The 17,192-nt window shown below is 39.1% G+C and overlaps 1 protein-coding gene across 2 annotated transcripts; it reads right to left on the bottom strand.

Annotated features, from left to right (window-relative positions):
- Positions 1-4,182: 4,182 nt before the first annotated feature.
- Positions 4,183-7,471, bottom strand: LOC102077680 (C-type mannose receptor 2). Of its 2 annotated transcripts, none has more exons than XM_005455659.3 (5): positions 7,383-7,471; positions 7,098-7,171; positions 6,354-6,737; positions 5,573-5,875; positions 4,183-4,972 (listed from the first exon to the last, which is right to left on the bottom strand). In XM_005455659.3, exons 2-5 carry the CDS (start codon positions 7,153-7,155, stop codon positions 4,590-4,592), a joined length of 1,128 nt encoding a protein of 375 aa, XP_005455716.1. In that variant the 5' UTR covers positions 7,156-7,171; positions 7,383-7,471; the 3' UTR covers positions 4,183-4,589. The 2 variants fall into 2 exon arrangements, with proteins under 2 accessions (XP_005455716.1, XP_025755136.1); XM_025899351.1 differs by having other exon boundaries at positions 7,098-7,167; positions 7,383-7,408.
- Between the last annotated feature and the right edge of the window lie 9,721 nt (positions 7,472-17,192).

The following is a 17,192-nucleotide window of genomic DNA, read 5'->3' on the forward strand; positions in this document are numbered from 1 at the left end:
GACAGCGCCGAGCCTAAATCCCCTTTGGCCTGATTGTCCCAATTAGCTCCAGATGCATGAAGCTGTGGTGGCCCTGCCCACGGGAGATCCAAGGATGCTCAGGAACTGATGGAAATTTGCAGCCGCTCACTCAGACCATGACAGTGCATCCTGGGTAAGCTTTCATATAATGTTAGCCATGTTATCAACAGCACTAAAAATGGCTGTTAGATCATTTTATTATTTCAGCTTTTAGAAAAAAAACAGGAAGAAAAGACCTTCGGGGTGTGTAGTTCTTCGGGGAGCTCATCTTAGTTTAGTGACCCCTCAAGCAGTCGCTGGAACTGTTTTGTCCCAAAGTGTTTATGTTATTAAATGGTACCTTGAAGGGCCATCTAAGATGTGACGTTACTATACAACCTTCTGCACCTTTTGCTTTTGCTCTGCATTTTCACATTTTAATGTGAAGAAAATCACACATAAATGCACATGAATGGATATGACAGTGAAGGTGAATACTGGTCAGCTGGGACTAGTTTGAACTTCTCACTGGTCAGAGGTTTAGTGAAGAAACAGACTATGAAGGCCAGCTCCACACACACAGAGATATTAATACAGGCACACACACACACATGCCTACCTCTGCATCAGCTCAACTACTATGACCCTTAGGCAGCTCTGATGGCCAATTTCCAATGTAAATTAGTCATCTCTACACTGAACATGTCTGAAATGCCATTACTCATGCAGATATTGTGAAATCAACCATTAGCGACAGAAACCTCATGAAAGGTTGCTAGGGTCTGGACTGGAATACTAATTATGAAAGAGCTTCACTGCTGAAGCAGGGGGCAGGGACTTCAGCAGCCAGTGGTGGCCAACTAGTAATTATAATAAACATCTTGAATCCATTCAATTCATTATACTCGATGCGTGCCTGTTCGGTGTTCGCTTTCAGGGTATGCACACATTTAAACCCAGTTGGCGTAAGCGTGCATTGTTGTAGCCACCTCCACAGAAAATAATGTTTTTAAGTGGTTTGTTTAGTTTGGAATGGAAAATGTACAAGAAATGTAGACAGAAAATCATTTGAAGAGAATTAAGGTGTGTACATCTGGTCTTTAAGTGATGACGTGATGAATCCTGCTTCCGGGCCCAAACTACTGCGTTTAATAAGGCTTTTGTGTTTTTAGCATGTTTTAATGCTTTGTATCTTGTTCTATTTAATCTCAAAAAGCCCCTAAAAACAGTCAGTGATCACTGTCGGCCTCTCTCGGTTTTTATTACCGCTATTCATTTTAAAGCTCAGTTTTTAAAACCTTACGATGTAACTACAGCCCAGCCCATGCAGCAGTATATTAATGACTAATCTCGTATTGCGGATGGATTATCTCAGTTGTTCTCCTGACTGAAGTTCGGTCCGTTTACAGCATCCTGCCATGCGATTGCATTTGTCCCTGACCACCGAGAATCCTCACATTAACTGTTATCGAGTGGAAAAAAGTTAGCTTTCCTCCTCCAGCTTCACTGTTTATATTATGCTAACATAGCTGTGTCGCTAGCGATCACATAGCACATCATTATATACCAGCTAGCCCAACTTCAGTAACCCACTGCTGTTTAGTTTTCTGTCTTCATTTATGTCTGAAGTGATAGCCGAGCTGTAAGTTTTAATTTGTTTCCGAAATCCCTCTGTCAGGACATGCTATATTATATTTAGATGGAAACTAGCGAACTAACTCCCTGCTAACTTCTAACTCAGTTAAACGTCATAAATTCCGTTTTCATGGATGCCTGGATGTTAAACTTAATTGTTACACCTGGTAGAGGAGCCACACTGATCATTTTATTACAGATGACAGAATTCAGACAGTTTTTCAATGATCGTTTGACTTATGGACCTGCAGCGGAGTTTGGGCCCAGACACGGCTAATGACATCAGACTTAAAGACCGGGTAGGATTTGGTTTGCGAGTCTAATTCTAAGGGGTTTGGGACAGAGAGAGATGGAGATATCAAAAATTTATTAAAGTAAATGAATTAGTTACATTTGACCACAAAATATAAATTTTTGGTGAGGAATGCAATTAAATAACAATGATATATATATATATATATATACATAGAGAGAGAGAGAGAGAGAGAGAGGAGCATATAAAATATCACTTTGATATATAAAATATCACTGTGTTTAAAGAGTTTCTGCATATTGGTGAATTAACCATTACAGATACAGAAAAATGCTGTTACTTTAGGACGGCTGTGGCATAAATGTTATATTGGGTAGTGGTCTAATAAATTTGTTTCGCACTGTCAATAGTACTAATTAATAAAAAAACACATATGGCAGTGGAAAATGTCTTAAAAATGTAAACCATTTATTAAAAAGAAAGCACTGAATTGCAGATTATGTTTGTTTAATTATAGGATGCCTATTGTGTGATTGAGATTAAAATCAAATGATGACCTAACTCAAGTGTTGCTTTCAACTCAGTAACTGTTATTGCATGTTAAGTTTGAAGATGGTCAAGATGAAGGCTAGCCAACAGTCCAACAATTACATACTGACGCCCACCAACCTGTCAACAATATTGCTGCCAACCAGTGCAGGTAATTAGGACTTCATTTTTGTATGTGAGCACTTAATAGTGGGAGTTCAGACCTGCGATTATAGGACGTAATGGGTTGGCTAGTTGCTACGGAGTTGTCTGGCATTTATGCTAAATATGTCCACTCATCTCTTGTGTCACGAGGAGCCCCAGGCTCACACCATGACGTTAATAGTCAGGCCCCACTGCTCGTCTCTCCTCCCCTCCCTCCATCTGCTCCTCTTTTTCTCCCTCCCTTCCTATGGCTCTCCCTTTCATTTTTTCACTTTGTTTCACTTACTCTCTCATTTGTCGTCTCTTTTTGCCTTTGGACAAACTGCATGAAAAATGCTTTAGAAAACACCAGAACTGAGACTTTTTACTCAAGTTTTGAGCACATGGAAAAACGTCTCAGTCTTTCTTTGTATTTATGGCATTTTATTTGTTAGCATAGTGTTTATGTTAGGGTTGGTTTACTTATGCTTTACATTGTAAACGATTAAGTACATTTTCCAGACCTATTCTAGTCTTCATCCTCTTTTGTTGGATGCTTTCTTTAGGGTCCGCCACAGTGGCACAATCTGCCTCCATCTTACCCTATCCCTAACATCCTCCTCTGTCACACCAACTCTCTTTGTATTCTCCTTCACTACATCCATAAATCTTATCTGTTGTTTTCCTCTTTTCCTTCTGTCTTCCACCTCCATATTCAGTATCATTTTTCCAGTGTCTTCACTATGCCTCCTCTGCACATGTCCACAACATCTCAGCCTTGCTTCTCTAACTTTATCCCCAGGACGCTCGACCTGAGCTGTCCCTCTGGTCACTCCCAGCTAAAGTCTCAGCATCTCTCAAACCTCTTCCAGTTCAGCCCATTAGGCGTGCTACTGTCCATACAGACAGAGCATTAAAACTTTAACATTGCAATGATTAATACTAATGGCATTAAGTGTTGAAGGAATTTTAGTTCGATTTCAATGATGTTTATTTTCTCTTCTATTTGACTCTGTATTAAGTGTGTGTTTGTGTGCTTTTTGTTTTCTTTTGTTTATTTTGAGTCGGTGGGTTTGAGCACACAACATTATAACTTTGTTATGAAGTGCTAGATTAATTTTACTTGCATTAACTCCCAGTAATCCTGATTAAGAAACTTTTACTTCAATAATATGAAATTGCAAGATGAATTACTAATGTTAAGTTACTAAAAACAAAGACTAAAACATGATTAAGTAAATGTGTTAAGAAAAAAAACACAATTAATTTCCCAGTTAGGACTCTAAATCAAAACAAAACAAAACAAAAAACACTCAGTTTTCATTATCTGTGGGCTATATTAATCGGTGCATCAGGTAGCATAAGTTATAATTTTTTTCTTCAGTGAGTTAAATTATTGGAGTAAAAATATTTCTGCCATTTATGTTAAACTAACAAATCATGTGGAGTTAAATTTAAAAAAGCATTTTCTTCTTTTACTTTGGACAAAGCTCACATGAAAGCATGAAATTCTCAAAGAATGTCAATGCACACAACAAACTTTCTAAAAAAACCCGCCTTGTCTATGTGAAATGCCACACAGTATATGACTTTCATAACTTAAACCATGTTTCATAAGTGAATAGTTTTGATGGCAACGTTTTTAATGTGGCATATTAATTTCAAATGTAACAATAATCACCCCTGTCCCAAAAAACACCCCAAAAAACAAACAACAAAAACCAAAACACAGCAAGCCTTAATTTCTAACATTTCATCTTTTCTCTTATGTAAAACTATTAATTATTTTTTTCTAATAATTGAGATTTATTGCTACAAACATAGTCATTAATGTTTTATATATCTTATACTACATCATAAAGTATCATAATCTTAGATTACTTACTAACAACCTGAACACTTAAAAACATCTATTGAGGAACTAAGCAGACATGAGCTCTTAAGATGTGTTAAATTTAAACTCCCTGATCACCCCCACATTGTTTCTACATGCTAATCCAGTCTATCAGTAAAGATTGATGACTATGAACTATTTTTTGTTCATTAATACAATCTCCTCCTCACAGAGAAAATGATGCTGACGCCAACAATCTTCATCCTTCCACTTCCCAGTGGCGTTTGTCTTAACAATGACACCACAGTGGTTGGACATGGGCATCGCTGGTATTTTGTCATTCTTCCAGTTGCTGTAGCCCACTGTTCTGTCTTTCCAAATCCAGAACCCAAAGAGAGTACTCTGCCTGAGACCAATCCAGAATGGACCTTCAACATTAGTATGATTTAGCCATTGTTCAACAACCTTCTGATCTTCCTCATCCTCAATCCACAGCAGGCCGTTGTGGTTGCTCTCACAGTGGTTAAGGGCTCCTTCCCAAGTAAATTTACGTTGGATGACTTTGATTCTCATGTTGCCTGAAAGCCACGCAAAAAATATAAGTAAGATTTGCATGTAATAATATAAGTTCAGTTACATCATGAATATTCGGCATGCAAACCTTCTACGCCAAAAGAACTACTACTCTTAAGGTGGAAATAATACTTAGTAAGACAAACTGAATCTATCAAAGATAAGTATTCATATAAATACACATTTACACATATACACAACAATTAAGTTTTAGTGGACTTTTAATCTGTCTTTTTAGTCTTGCTTTTACTTAAAGACTTAAATTTTTCCAATATCCTTATGCATGAATGTATCTTTTTCAAGTTTTTTCTTTGTATTTGTACTTTTTCTTCTGCTCTTGCTGTAAAGCAAAAGGTAATACAGGGAAAAGTGCTTGTGTTAACACACTAGTATCAAAAAACTGAATTGGATTGTGTCACTAGGCAATGCTAGAGCTAATCAGTTTACAGTGAATTGGTGACTGGCTGGAGTTTTGTTTGAAAGATTTCATTTATAGTTACTTTGACTTAAAATTTTCCATTAAAAATTTTCACAGTAATATTATAGCTAATAGCTCCTGTCATAGCAACTGTCAAGTTAGTTTGTTTAAATTAATATTTGCTTACCTTTAGTGCAAATTGGGTTTTTTTCTACATTACAGCTCACTTGATACAGACCCATCGTATCAAAAACAGAACAGGATTTTTCCCCAGGTTTACTCCACTTTCTGTATGTAGAGCAACTCCCATCTGCCCATGTCCACTGATCGTATTGAAGTCCAATCCAAAAGGTTTCGTTCTTTCCTTTTTCAGACACTTTATCGTTTTGTGTCTTATTACTGATGCTCACTAAATCAGTGTAATGTCTTCTACAGTACTGCAGTGCCTGGCACCAGTCCTTTTCCTCTTTAATCAGTATATAATTATTATCTGCAAACAAAAAAGAAGCACAACATTTATTTTGTTTTCTATTTTGTCATTCACTTAATTAATTAAAATAATAAATGCTTCTTTATCCCAAGTTTTAAGGTGGATCTGTTCTTTGGTTCGGTGTGTTCTCAGAGGCGTCACATAAAAATTCATATATTTTGGTTTGTACAAAAAACATTGAGCCTGTCATCATTCAGGGAAACACTTCGCATGGTTTTGATATGATTGTTGTACTGAGCATACAGATTAACATTTTGGGACCTCATCACTGTTCACAATTCATTGCTTACAAATGCAAGAGTAGAAAATGTACACAAAAACACTGTATCTGACAAAAAGAAAAAGAAGAAGGCCTTGAATATGAATGCAGCTGTGCTGTGTTGCAAACATTTAAGAGGCATCTAACAAAGTGTTGTTTTTGAAACAGAAAAAAAGGGAGAGCACTAAAATGCAAGCAAATATCACTTGCTTGACTTACCTTTGTAGCACATGAAAGGCTTCCTGTCCGAACAGTTGAAAGCTCTCCATGTTCTGTTCGTCATAGCTTCACATATTTGGTCATCACCAATACTAGTTACTTGTGAGATATTGAATGCGAGTGACTTTCCATCTGACCAAGTGGTGACACTACTTTTATTCTTATGCAGCCCTGACCACAAATTGTATCCAGGCAAATCATTTTTTGTTAGTTCATTATTCTTTAAAAGAACGTCGAAGTCCTCTTGATCATACACAGTTACTAATGAACTGCCCATGCTTTGACACACGTTCAGTGAACCCGTCCAGTTCATTTTTTGTTCATCCTCCTCCATGAACAACGAAACCCTTCGCAGATGACTTCCAAATGTAAAGTCAAAAAGTCCTATAAAAATGAAAACAGAACAGGATCATATTTTTCACTTACCTAATATATATAATGTTAAAAACAAAAAACATTATGAACAGCATGACTGTTAAATTAAGTAATTTACTATAAAATGATAACCTTTTGCCTATTACCTCTCTAATGGGTATTTAATTAATTTACAAGCTGTTACATGTAAAATAAGAAGAGTGACACATCACATGTAGGAAAAAAAGTGAGTGGCCTTTTTTTTTCTAGAAATATTTGAAGGTCCTGCTCCTAATATTCATCTTTTATGTCCACAAAACACACACACCCAAACACACACACGCTCAAAAAATGTGAAAGCCAAATCAAGAGCAATGTGGGGAAACGTACCTAAAGACAGCACCAACAACACAGAGGTCATCATCAGCACGGTTAGGGATAGGCTCATGTTGTAAAACGACTGGCTTAAAAAAGCACAAAGATCATTTAATAAGCAAAGGTTGGAGTCCAAGTCAAAGGGCAATTATTCTATTAATCTATTATTTTTATATTTCTATTAATAAAAGTTTGAATCCCTGATTATTTACAGTTACTTATCCATAGCCAGACTTCGATGTGGATTTGACTCCAATAAATGGATCAAAATTGCATAAACACTTATTTCCAGTCTCTTACCTGATTTGGTCAGAGGCCCACTGCAGTCAGTGTTTGTGGAAGGAACTCACTGGGTTCATATTTAAGAGCGATGGAAGGTAACTGAATGTGTACATAGTAAAAACAGTGACGCCTAGAGATTAATGTTTAACCAGAGCCTGTCCTATGGGGCTGAATGACAGTCACAATTGTTATAGAAATATCATCTTTCCTTATATCAATCTTACCAAGTCCTGAAAGGTTTTTTTTTTAAAAAACAAACACAAAACTGAATGATATATTTTAACACTAGAAGACAATGTTTTGTTACTATTCCTGGATTGTTTTAGTCATTTGATACTTGTTAGCAATTGATAAACGCCTTGTATTCAAAAGGATACATTTTTAACTAATTGTAGTACTGGGTAATAATATGTGCTACAGCTACACCTTCCTCTGAATTTAATTTATACAAATAATCTATACAAACCCATCATAATATGGACTTTTATCATTACTAGCTCTCTTTAACCATATCTGAGCTTCTTCGTTCTATCTAAATTTGTAACTCACATTTTTCCATCTTAGCTTTGATTCAGCCACAAAGTCAAACTCCTCACATTAAGAATCTCTTTTTTAAGAGTGTCCTAGGTCAGGTAAGCAGCATTAACTTAGATTTTCCTAACTCCTGCTTGAGTTTGAACCCGGGACCTCATAGTTGTCATTCAACAGTACTAAGCAATGGGCCACTGCACTGTCTCATCTGAATAAGCATTATTCTATGAACAATAGAGAACAGAGAGATTTTTGTAAAGTTGGTAAACATGTTATGGCCTTTTTTTCTCTTCCTTTCTTTCTTTTTTTATGAATTTCCCAACAGATTAATTATGTTTTTTAAATGTCATATTTGGAGTTTTTAACTCCAAATATCAAATTACTTGAATGAAACTTAACATATTTAATCTGCCATCAGGAACTGTTGTTTTCCCAGTCACTGTGCTTTTCTCTGCCTTTCTTGCAAGCATTCGATGCCATTGTTTTTGTTACTTCCTGTGTATTGTGCAGCATATTTTCTGTTGTGGGTCATGAACTGCATCTTGTTTCACAGTTAGTTACCAGTTCATCAGTTTTCCATGGCAGTGTCCGCCGCCTGTGTTTTTCCCTCATGTTTCTTGTTTCATGCCTTCAGCATTTCTGCCTTCTTCAGCTTTTGAAGCATTTTTCCTAAATTATCTTTCCAGTCTTTGCTACCACTTTTTTATTAGCTTGGTTAATAAAGCTCACCTTTTACTCTTTGAAACTTCCTTGCATGTTTTGCATTTGGTCTGTTTTTCCTGAACTCGGCAATATAGTTATACAGTACATGAGAGCTACATTTGTTTATTATTCAAATCATGAGACCGGGAGTGGAGTTGGCAGCAACTTACTGTAGGTGTCTATGAATAGCCCTGTGTGTCAGGAGAAGAAATGCAAACTGGGTTGCAGGTTTTGGTGAATATTTACCTCTGGGTTTTGTTGAGGGATTTAAAAACTTAAGTAAAGACATTTTTCGAGCTCTGCAAATTATTTTCACATATAATTTCACATAACCCCAAACTTCACCATGTGGAGACTTGTCTATAGGTTACAAACTCTGCAGACTGTGATCTTTTTAAACAAGTGTTTTATATGTGATTCAAATCTTAAGATGTACTGTATACAATGTCAATAGCCTGTTATGTAAAGCAGTTTAGGGTTACTGTAGCAGGTTTACTTGAAGAGAAAGCTAACTCAACCAATAGATGCTTGTGCCTTATGAATTACATTTTGCATTTACAGTGTAAAACGTGTAACTAGGACACGCATAGAAACAGAATATGACGTTTGCTGCATGGTGCCATTTAAACAATAAAATAATTTTTTCATCTGGGCAAAGAAGAAAATACAAAAATTGCTTTACTTGGCTGATCTTAGCCACTGAACTCTGAAACAAAGTATGTGCATCACCTGATGTTGCAAATCTCTTTAGCATCCACACACATAAGGACAGGGAACAGAGCTACACCCATGCATCTGCATGTGGCCTCACATCTGAATTTCAAATAAGATCTGTAATCTTGCAAATATGTCTCGCTTGGTCCGATTTACTGCCACCAGTAAGGCAGCTCACAAAAAGTGATTGTAGCTGGAAGCACAATGAACTGAAACACCTTTGTCCACATTGAAAGTATCCCAAGAACAGGCAGAGGTGGGGCACAAGTGTACAATATCATTCTAATATATAGGCAATATTTCATTCACAAATGTATGTAAAATGACAGTACGGATGGAAAGATTTTTTATTGAGGTATGACTTTACCTGTGTTTTTGTCTAACTGTTTGCTTTAATGGATCAGTTATTAAAATCAAGAGATCGGATAGATTCTCACATCACACCGTAGCTGAATCCCCACATTGCTGACAAAACATAGTTTCATGATGAAAAGGGCACACGTCGCCTCACATCACTGCAATAGCAGCTCTGTAATATACAGTAAATTTCAATGCTTCAATGGACAGCATTCCTCAAGGATTCAAGCCCTAGCTCACATTTTTTTCAGCTTTCATGCTGTGCATCACACAGCCTCACAATGCCGCACTAACATGATCGTGTTAGAAGAAAGGGGATTAATGTTGCAATTCAGTTAATCATTAATTTGCCCTATTAGCAATCTTCTACTGGTTTACTGTATTTCTCTGTTCCATTTGTTACCTCAGACAGCCTGTCATAATCACAAACATTTGTGCCTCTCTAGCACTGCTTGGCACATAGCTGAGCAGTAGTAGAAGGAAGTGAAATCCTGTGGTTGTGTCAGTGCAGATGTTTAAGTCAGCACTGACATCATGAACATATTTGCATATTTCTGACTTGTGGGTGAAAGGAACAAGAACAGCATCATAATGAAATGCAAATGTTGGCTGCTACGTTTCTATCAGAAATCTAAATATGAAAAAGCACCTGTTAGATAAGCTCAGCAACGCAACACTGGTAGAGAGGCCCACTGAGAAGGAGAATAAATCTGGTGCTACAGCGCTGTGTAAGAAATACTTGTTTTCAGTTTATTAACTGAACTGAAAAGAAGGCTTTCTTATAAAAGAAGAAACTATTGAAAGATGTCATTGGTAATTTAAGAGTATTATAAAATATTAGGATCTGAGCACATTTAACCTCCATAGTGTCATTACTGCGCACTCCATGTGCTCAGGTGTTAACTGTGCACTGACCTGTTTGGTTGTTTCAGCTGGACTCAGGAGGATCCAGTGTTTCCACAGTGACAGCTACCTCCTTTATTAAGTAATTAACAAGTATGTGAACTGGTTCCCCAGTTAAGCCACAAAAATCATAAAATCATGAGAATCTTTGTGTTGTGCATGAGCACTTTTCAAGAATGCGTGTGTCCATAAAAGAGAGAAAGATAGAGAGTGAGCACAAGAGAGAGGTGTCGAAATGCCGAGACAAACTGAAGCATACTCAGGCCAACTCGGTAAATGAGGACTCAGGCACGCTCCAAGGCAACCATGCCCAGTGTGAGTAGCTTCTACAATGTAAAAAATGGCTTTTTAATTATAATGTTGTTACACAACACTGTTAAGAAATCCATAGTTTCATCGATTCTAAGAGGGCAATTCTTGAAACAGAAAAGCAAAACTATCTGCATAAAACACCACAGGAACTCTCAGAGACACTCAGCGTTTATCAGTGCAATCTTTGGCCGTGATTATATTCATGTTTTGATCGAAGTTGATATAAAGGCAGCACAAAAGGTGCAAAGCTTTGAGGGTCATAAAGCCAGGTCAAATGCTTCATTATTACCGAACAGATTCCATGTACCTGTAAGCAGTGCAGCAAGGTGCATGCTTGGCACTTTAGCCAAGGTCTAAATCAGATTCTTGGTGAGTATTGATGCATATGCACCCACGGATTGTGTGCTTGAAGTGAGGTCAAACGCGCTTGGAGTACTCATGCTCTCTTCAAGTGTGTGCAAGTAAAACTTTGATACGCATTCACGTAGCGTGCTCTGCTGTCGAACCTCCCCCTCTGTAGGCGTGAGGCCGCAGTGACCCTGGGAACTGATGCAATAGTGGGGAAAGCTGGTAAAGGGAGATGTCAACTTGATTCAATAGCAGGTGAAGCCGTTTTACCCACGTAAGTGCTGTGAGACATTTGCCCAAGACTTTGCTTTTAAGCCCTGTGTGTATATTTGTGTGTGTACCTATGTGTACTTCTCTATAAGGCAGCAATTGCACAAAGTTGCCGATTGCCAGCCAGTGTGTTCTGGCATTAAAATAGGAGACGATGTAAGTGTTTTCAAGTGTATGTCAAAGCCATGCACTTGGCTTCTTTTGTGATGTCCTTAATTTAGTATGAGTGTAATACCTAAATATTGATGGCTGTTAAAACTTGACTTATTAAGTTATCAGAAGCGATAGCAATCAAGAAGTGAACAAGTGAAAACACTGCTTTTTTATATCTGTCTGTTTGGGCTTGAGTTGGTTGTGTTAGCTAGTCCACCACTTTGTTGAAGACTGACTCTGAATCTGGCAGTAAATTCACGGTTTCCCTCAGTACACCTAAAAATGACTGAATCTTTCTTTTTAGTCATCATCAGGTCAAAGCTAAATTTTGTCACATAATTCTGTTTATGACCAGATTGTTGTGACGTTGGTATCAACAGTACTCGGTATTTATTTAAGACTGTGGCTCAGAAGGTAGAGCATGTCATACAATAATTGGCTGATTGTCATGGTCGGATGATCTGATATCGTCGTGTTGGTGTTGTTCCCAGATCATCATGAAAATGTTGTTCCAGGTTCAACATTGCAAGTGACCAATCACATTGTTGTGACGTTATTCTTTTGCACGCCAAGCCATTCATGCATTTATGAAATTCCAATGTTGCAAGGACAATATCAATTCTGCTTACCGTTTATTAAAGGGTTAGAGTTAGGGTTAGGATTTGGGTCAGGGTCCGTTGATCGGTGGACAGAGGCGGTTTCTCGCAGCTTAAGTACAGTTTTTTGTTTTACGGCGGTTTTTCCCGAAGTCGCAAAAGTATGACGTCACAACATTCTGATTGGTCACTTGCAATGTTGATCCTGGAACATTTAGTATGATGATCTGGGAACAACACCAACACGACGATATCAGATCGTGCGTCATGGTCTGGGTGACTTCTGGTTTTTTCCATGTTGTTGGCGTCTCCATCCCTGGCGGAGCCTCCTCGTTTCCATGTACCAGTACTCTGGAAATCCATCCTACCTCACAAACCATCCTACCTGTTGTTTCTGCACATGTGCTGCACATGCGCACAACACAAAATTAAGTGGGAAACCGTCCTACCTTTGTGAATCTGAGCTAGAAGCATACTCTGACGGGTGAAGTTAGGTAGCAAACCATCCTACCTACTGAAATTTGTGGAATTCTTGTGTGACGGCAGAAATGTGCATAAACTACGTACGGTAGGGCCTTTTGCCAAAGTAGGATGGTTTGTCAGAACACCGGTGGCACCTATGAGTAATTAGGCTGCGGGCATTTAAGACCAGTGCGCACAATCATTCCTCGCCAGAACATCTGCTAACCCTACTTAGTGAAGGCCGTCATAGTTCATAGATTTAAATCATAGTGCTACTGTGGACTCATCGTGCTTTCTCCTGTGTTCACAGCAATTCTCCGGACATTACTCACCTAACGGCTTTAGCTTTCTCCTGTTCAGTTGCTGGTCTGCTTGCAGCTTCTCCGTCTCACTCATCTCCCTGCCTCCCTGCCCTGCACTCTGGAAATTTCAGGATTCGTGTGTACTCACCCAGACCACCTCCCCTCTACGCTTTGCCTCCGCCTGCAAAAGTAAGACTGTTTCACTGTTTGCCCTTTCTCCACATTGGACCGGCGTCTGGATTTGCCACCTGAAACCTCTCTCTCTCGAGATGCAGTGACTTGGGTTCCTGCACTGGAAGTTATCAGTGCTGGGTTCCAATGTCTCGTGGCCTTGCCTGTCTAACCACTCTCCCGCTGGACTCAAAGTATTATTTATTTAGTTAGTTAGTATTGTATTTGTTCACAGTATCATAGTAGTGATTCTAGTAACATTTTTATTTTATTCCGTGACACTGATGGCTTGATCCCTGGCTTCTCCATTTCACAGTCAATTTATCGGTTACTTCAAATTATTAAATATTTGTAGCTAAAATAATGAACTGAAATACTAAAGTAACACCTGATGAATATGAGCTATGTTGACTTTGTTGTGAGCACATAACTGTGCCCAAAGAAAGTCTTAGGAAACAACCTGAAATGGAACTTTAATTCCAGTGGTGTGTGTTTTTAGCTGTGTCCCAAAACGTCGGCTGCATCCTTCGGAGGACCCGGCCTTCGCGGTCTACGTGGGCCGGGTCCTTCGAAGACCGAGAAGGCCGGAAGTGCGAGGCTGTGAAATGGGACGGTCTAGCCTTCAGATTTGCGTCACCGCTGTGTTGGTGGAGTTTAATAAACTCGGCCGTCTGCTCCTTGCTATCTAAAATATAACAGGACACTGGCGTAAATTCTCGACCGTCTCACATTTCTGTTTAATCAGTTTTCTTTTTGACGTTTATTCAGCTGTGTGAAAATCCCGGAGGAACCCACCCGATAGATTAATAAAGTTTTAGTCAATCTAATAATCTAATAACTTTGATCTCAGCCAGCCCAATTTACTCACGAACAAATAAAACACCGAAATAAGGCAAACAATTACATTTTTAAGTTATCCGAGTGACTTATATATCATGTTTAACCTGAGTAGCGAAAGAGCGGGGGTCTGAAAACGATGAAGCCGGGAGTCCGCTGCTCTCGCCGGCTCGAGCGACCATTGAACCCCCCTGTCATGATCCTGGGTCCGTTTGACCCAGCGTTTTGTGTTTTTCTATTTAGTGTGATTTTTGGTTCTGTTCTTCCTCTGTTTAGTGTTTACTCTGTTCGGCCCGTGTGTGTCCTTGTATGTGTAGTTCCTGTTTTATTGTGAAGGTCTGTGTCTTATGTCAGTGTGTTCTGTTTACGTTTTCCCCTGCCTCGTCAGTTGTGATGTCTTCCAGGTGTGTTCCCCTCCTGTTTCCCTTCCCCTGATTCCTGGCGTGTGTATTTATAGTGTGTGTTACCTCGTCCTCGTTGCTGGTTCGTCTGTGTTGTTTCCCTTCGGTCTCCCTGCGTCTCTCCATGTGTGTTTCCTCGGACCTCCCTGCATCTTCGTTTCTGGTTTGTTTTGTTAGTTTAACCCAGTTTAGGTTCCAGTTCCTTGTTCCCAGTGCCTCGTTGTTTGTGTGTCCATTGTTAATAAATTCTCACCTGCACTTGAGCTGCGGCTGCCTGGTCCTAAGTTATTTCCACACGGCTTGCACCCGCAAACCGTGACACCCCCGGTTTGCTATCGAGCAGGTGGGTAACAGACGTCTCCGAAAACGTCGGCGCACTTTTGCAAATATGCGATGTCTTGATAAACCAAGCAGATATTTGAAATTTACACCGCCACTTTCTCGCCTGAAAATATGTTAAAAGTTTATTATGTGACCCAGAAAGATTAATAAGACTAATTTTAAAACTTAGTAGCGGCCGCCATTGTTGGCAGCTGAAATTTGGCTGGACCGCGCTATGAATTCTGGGATATGGTGGGCCACGAAGGACACACCCAACCCATCCTTCAAATTCGGGGAAATGAAGGACGCATTTGTCGGCCGCATTTGAAGGAGTCGACGAATTGGGACAGCCTTCGTCGCCTGGCTGTGACGTAATCGGCCTTCAAATGCAGCCTCCGAAGGATGCAGCCGACGTTTTGGGACACAGCTTTTGTGTGTGTGTGTGTGTGTGTGTGTGTGTGTGTGTGTGTGTATACCACCATTTTTTTGCAACTGAAAAATTCTACTATAGATTCTAATTCAGAATTCTTTGAGTGTCACATCTCTTTCGCTTGTAATGACTCTGCTGTTATCTACATTCAACAGTTACAAACTCACTTAACTGAAAAATGCATGAGGAAAATATTTTTGTGGTGAGAAAGTTTACTGCAGAAGCATTGTTTGCTTTGAGAGTCTTGAAGCAGAAGTCCACAGAAGGTTAGAAGGAGTTGCACTGTGCCTTTGTGGATGTGGAGAAAGCATATGACAGGGTGCTGACTGGAGTCACTGTGATTTGTAGTGAGAGTAGTGGCAGGTGGAGTAGAGCCTGGAGAGGTGGAGTTATGCTCTGGAGAGAAGAGGAATGAAAGTCTGTACAAACCAGTCAGAATACATGTGCGTGAATGGGAGGGAGACAAGTCTAATGGTGAAACTGCAAGGAGCAGAGGTAATAAAGGTGTTGCGTTTAAATATCTGGGGTCACCCATCCAAAGCGACATACAGAGAGTGTAGGCAAGGTGGAGCTGGTGGAGAGGAGTGTCAGGGCTGATTTGTGAGAGAAGGATAGGTTTACAAGACAATAGTGAGACCTGCTATGATACGGTATATGGTTTAGAGACGGTGTCACTGTCTGGTGTTGCAAGTGGCAGAGGTGAAGATCTTGAACTTTTTTTATTAGGAATCTATGGAAGCTTGTTTCCACAATTTCAACTTATTAACTTGAAATTTTGAATGTAACGATATTCTCTCAGAAGGAGGAATTAGTAAGTTGAAATTTTGAGAAATTAACCTGAATTTTTGATTCATGGATGGCAAAAAAGATGTCTTTTTTGGAAACAAGCTTGGATAGGACTGACCAAGATGGGCAGCATAAGAAATAAATATAACAGAGCAATTTAGAGATAAGGCTGAGATGGTAGTGGATATATAGGCCAAAGGATGTTGAGTATGAAGCTGCCACGCGGGTGGAGAAGAGGAAGACGTCAGAGAAGATTCGGTGAAAGAGAACATGAAGAGGGTTGGTGTGAGAGAGGAAGGCTGCTGGAGAGAGGGCGGGTTCATAGGGTGGATGAATCTAAAGCAAGCAGAGGAAAAGAAGAACACTTTACTGAAAGATGTTTTTCTTTTTTCTTTTAAAAATCTCCTATTTGGAGGTGAGTGAGTCTTTAACTACAGACTTCTGTTAATAGTTTCTGAAGCATAACAATACGCCCTCTGTGTGTTTGACTGCCCTGTTGTGTCTTTTCTTCTAACACTTCCTTGACCACAAGTTGTCAGGCAGTAACTGTGTCTCTATGGAAACAGTGTGCTTTTTAAACAAGCAGAAAGAGAAGAGGAGGAGAACAAAGCTTTGAGGAGGAGGGGGAGCTGCCTTACATGTGCTTAATTCAAAAAAATTATATAATTTTGGGGAAAAAAAGGTTGGGTTGGTCGTGCTTTTTTTTTTTTTTTTTTTTTTTTGCCTTTCGACGCCCCCGGTCCTTAAATTTTTCTGTGTCCTTGAATGCACCATCCAGAGGTATAACTAGGTTTTTTAAGCAGCCAAAACATTCATTTTGCAACAAACTACAAAACAGAAAGCTTTGCAATGTATCTGCATTACACTACTTGACTTTAAGTCTCCTGAAGTTAAATATTACTATTATTATTATACAGTTAAATATCATCCACTCATCTTTACAATTCCACACCTTCAGATTGTTTAAATCCATAAAGTCACATTTTCTGTAGAATAACATAATTAACTACTGCTGGATGTGTCTATTCTTATTTGCCTGAGAACTTGATTGATCACAATGAATTCTGAGAAAGATACACCCCTTGAGGATGCCTTTACTCCCTCTTCCCTTGAAGGCTTGATCTTACAAAAGTTCCCCTGAGTTTTCAGAGTAATGGAAAGGCACTTAAGATGGCAGTGGAATTTCCCTGAGGAGACATGTCGAGGGGAAGTCAACAAGTGTCAGAGACAAG

Source organism: Oreochromis niloticus, linkage group LG17, assembly GCF_001858045.2.
Source record: "Oreochromis niloticus isolate F11D_XX linkage group LG17, O_niloticus_UMD_NMBU, whole genome shotgun sequence".
NCBI lineage: Eukaryota > Metazoa > Chordata > Actinopteri > Cichliformes > Cichlidae > Oreochromis > Oreochromis niloticus.

Excerpts from the sequence above, each read along its gene's own strand:
- LOC102077680 (XM_005455659.3), bottom strand. The coding sequence starts at position 7,155 with ATGAGCCTATCCCTAACCGTGCTGATGATGACCTCTGTGTTGTTGGTG. Across the intron at positions 6,738-7,097 it reads GTTGTTGGTGCTGTCTTTAG|GACTTTTTGACTTTACATTT; the intron begins GTACGTTTCCCC and ends TCATTTTTATAG. Across the intron at positions 4,973-5,572 it reads AAACCCAATTTGCACTAAAG|GCAACATGAGAATCAAAGTC; the intron begins GTAAGCAAATAT and ends CGTGGCTTTCAG.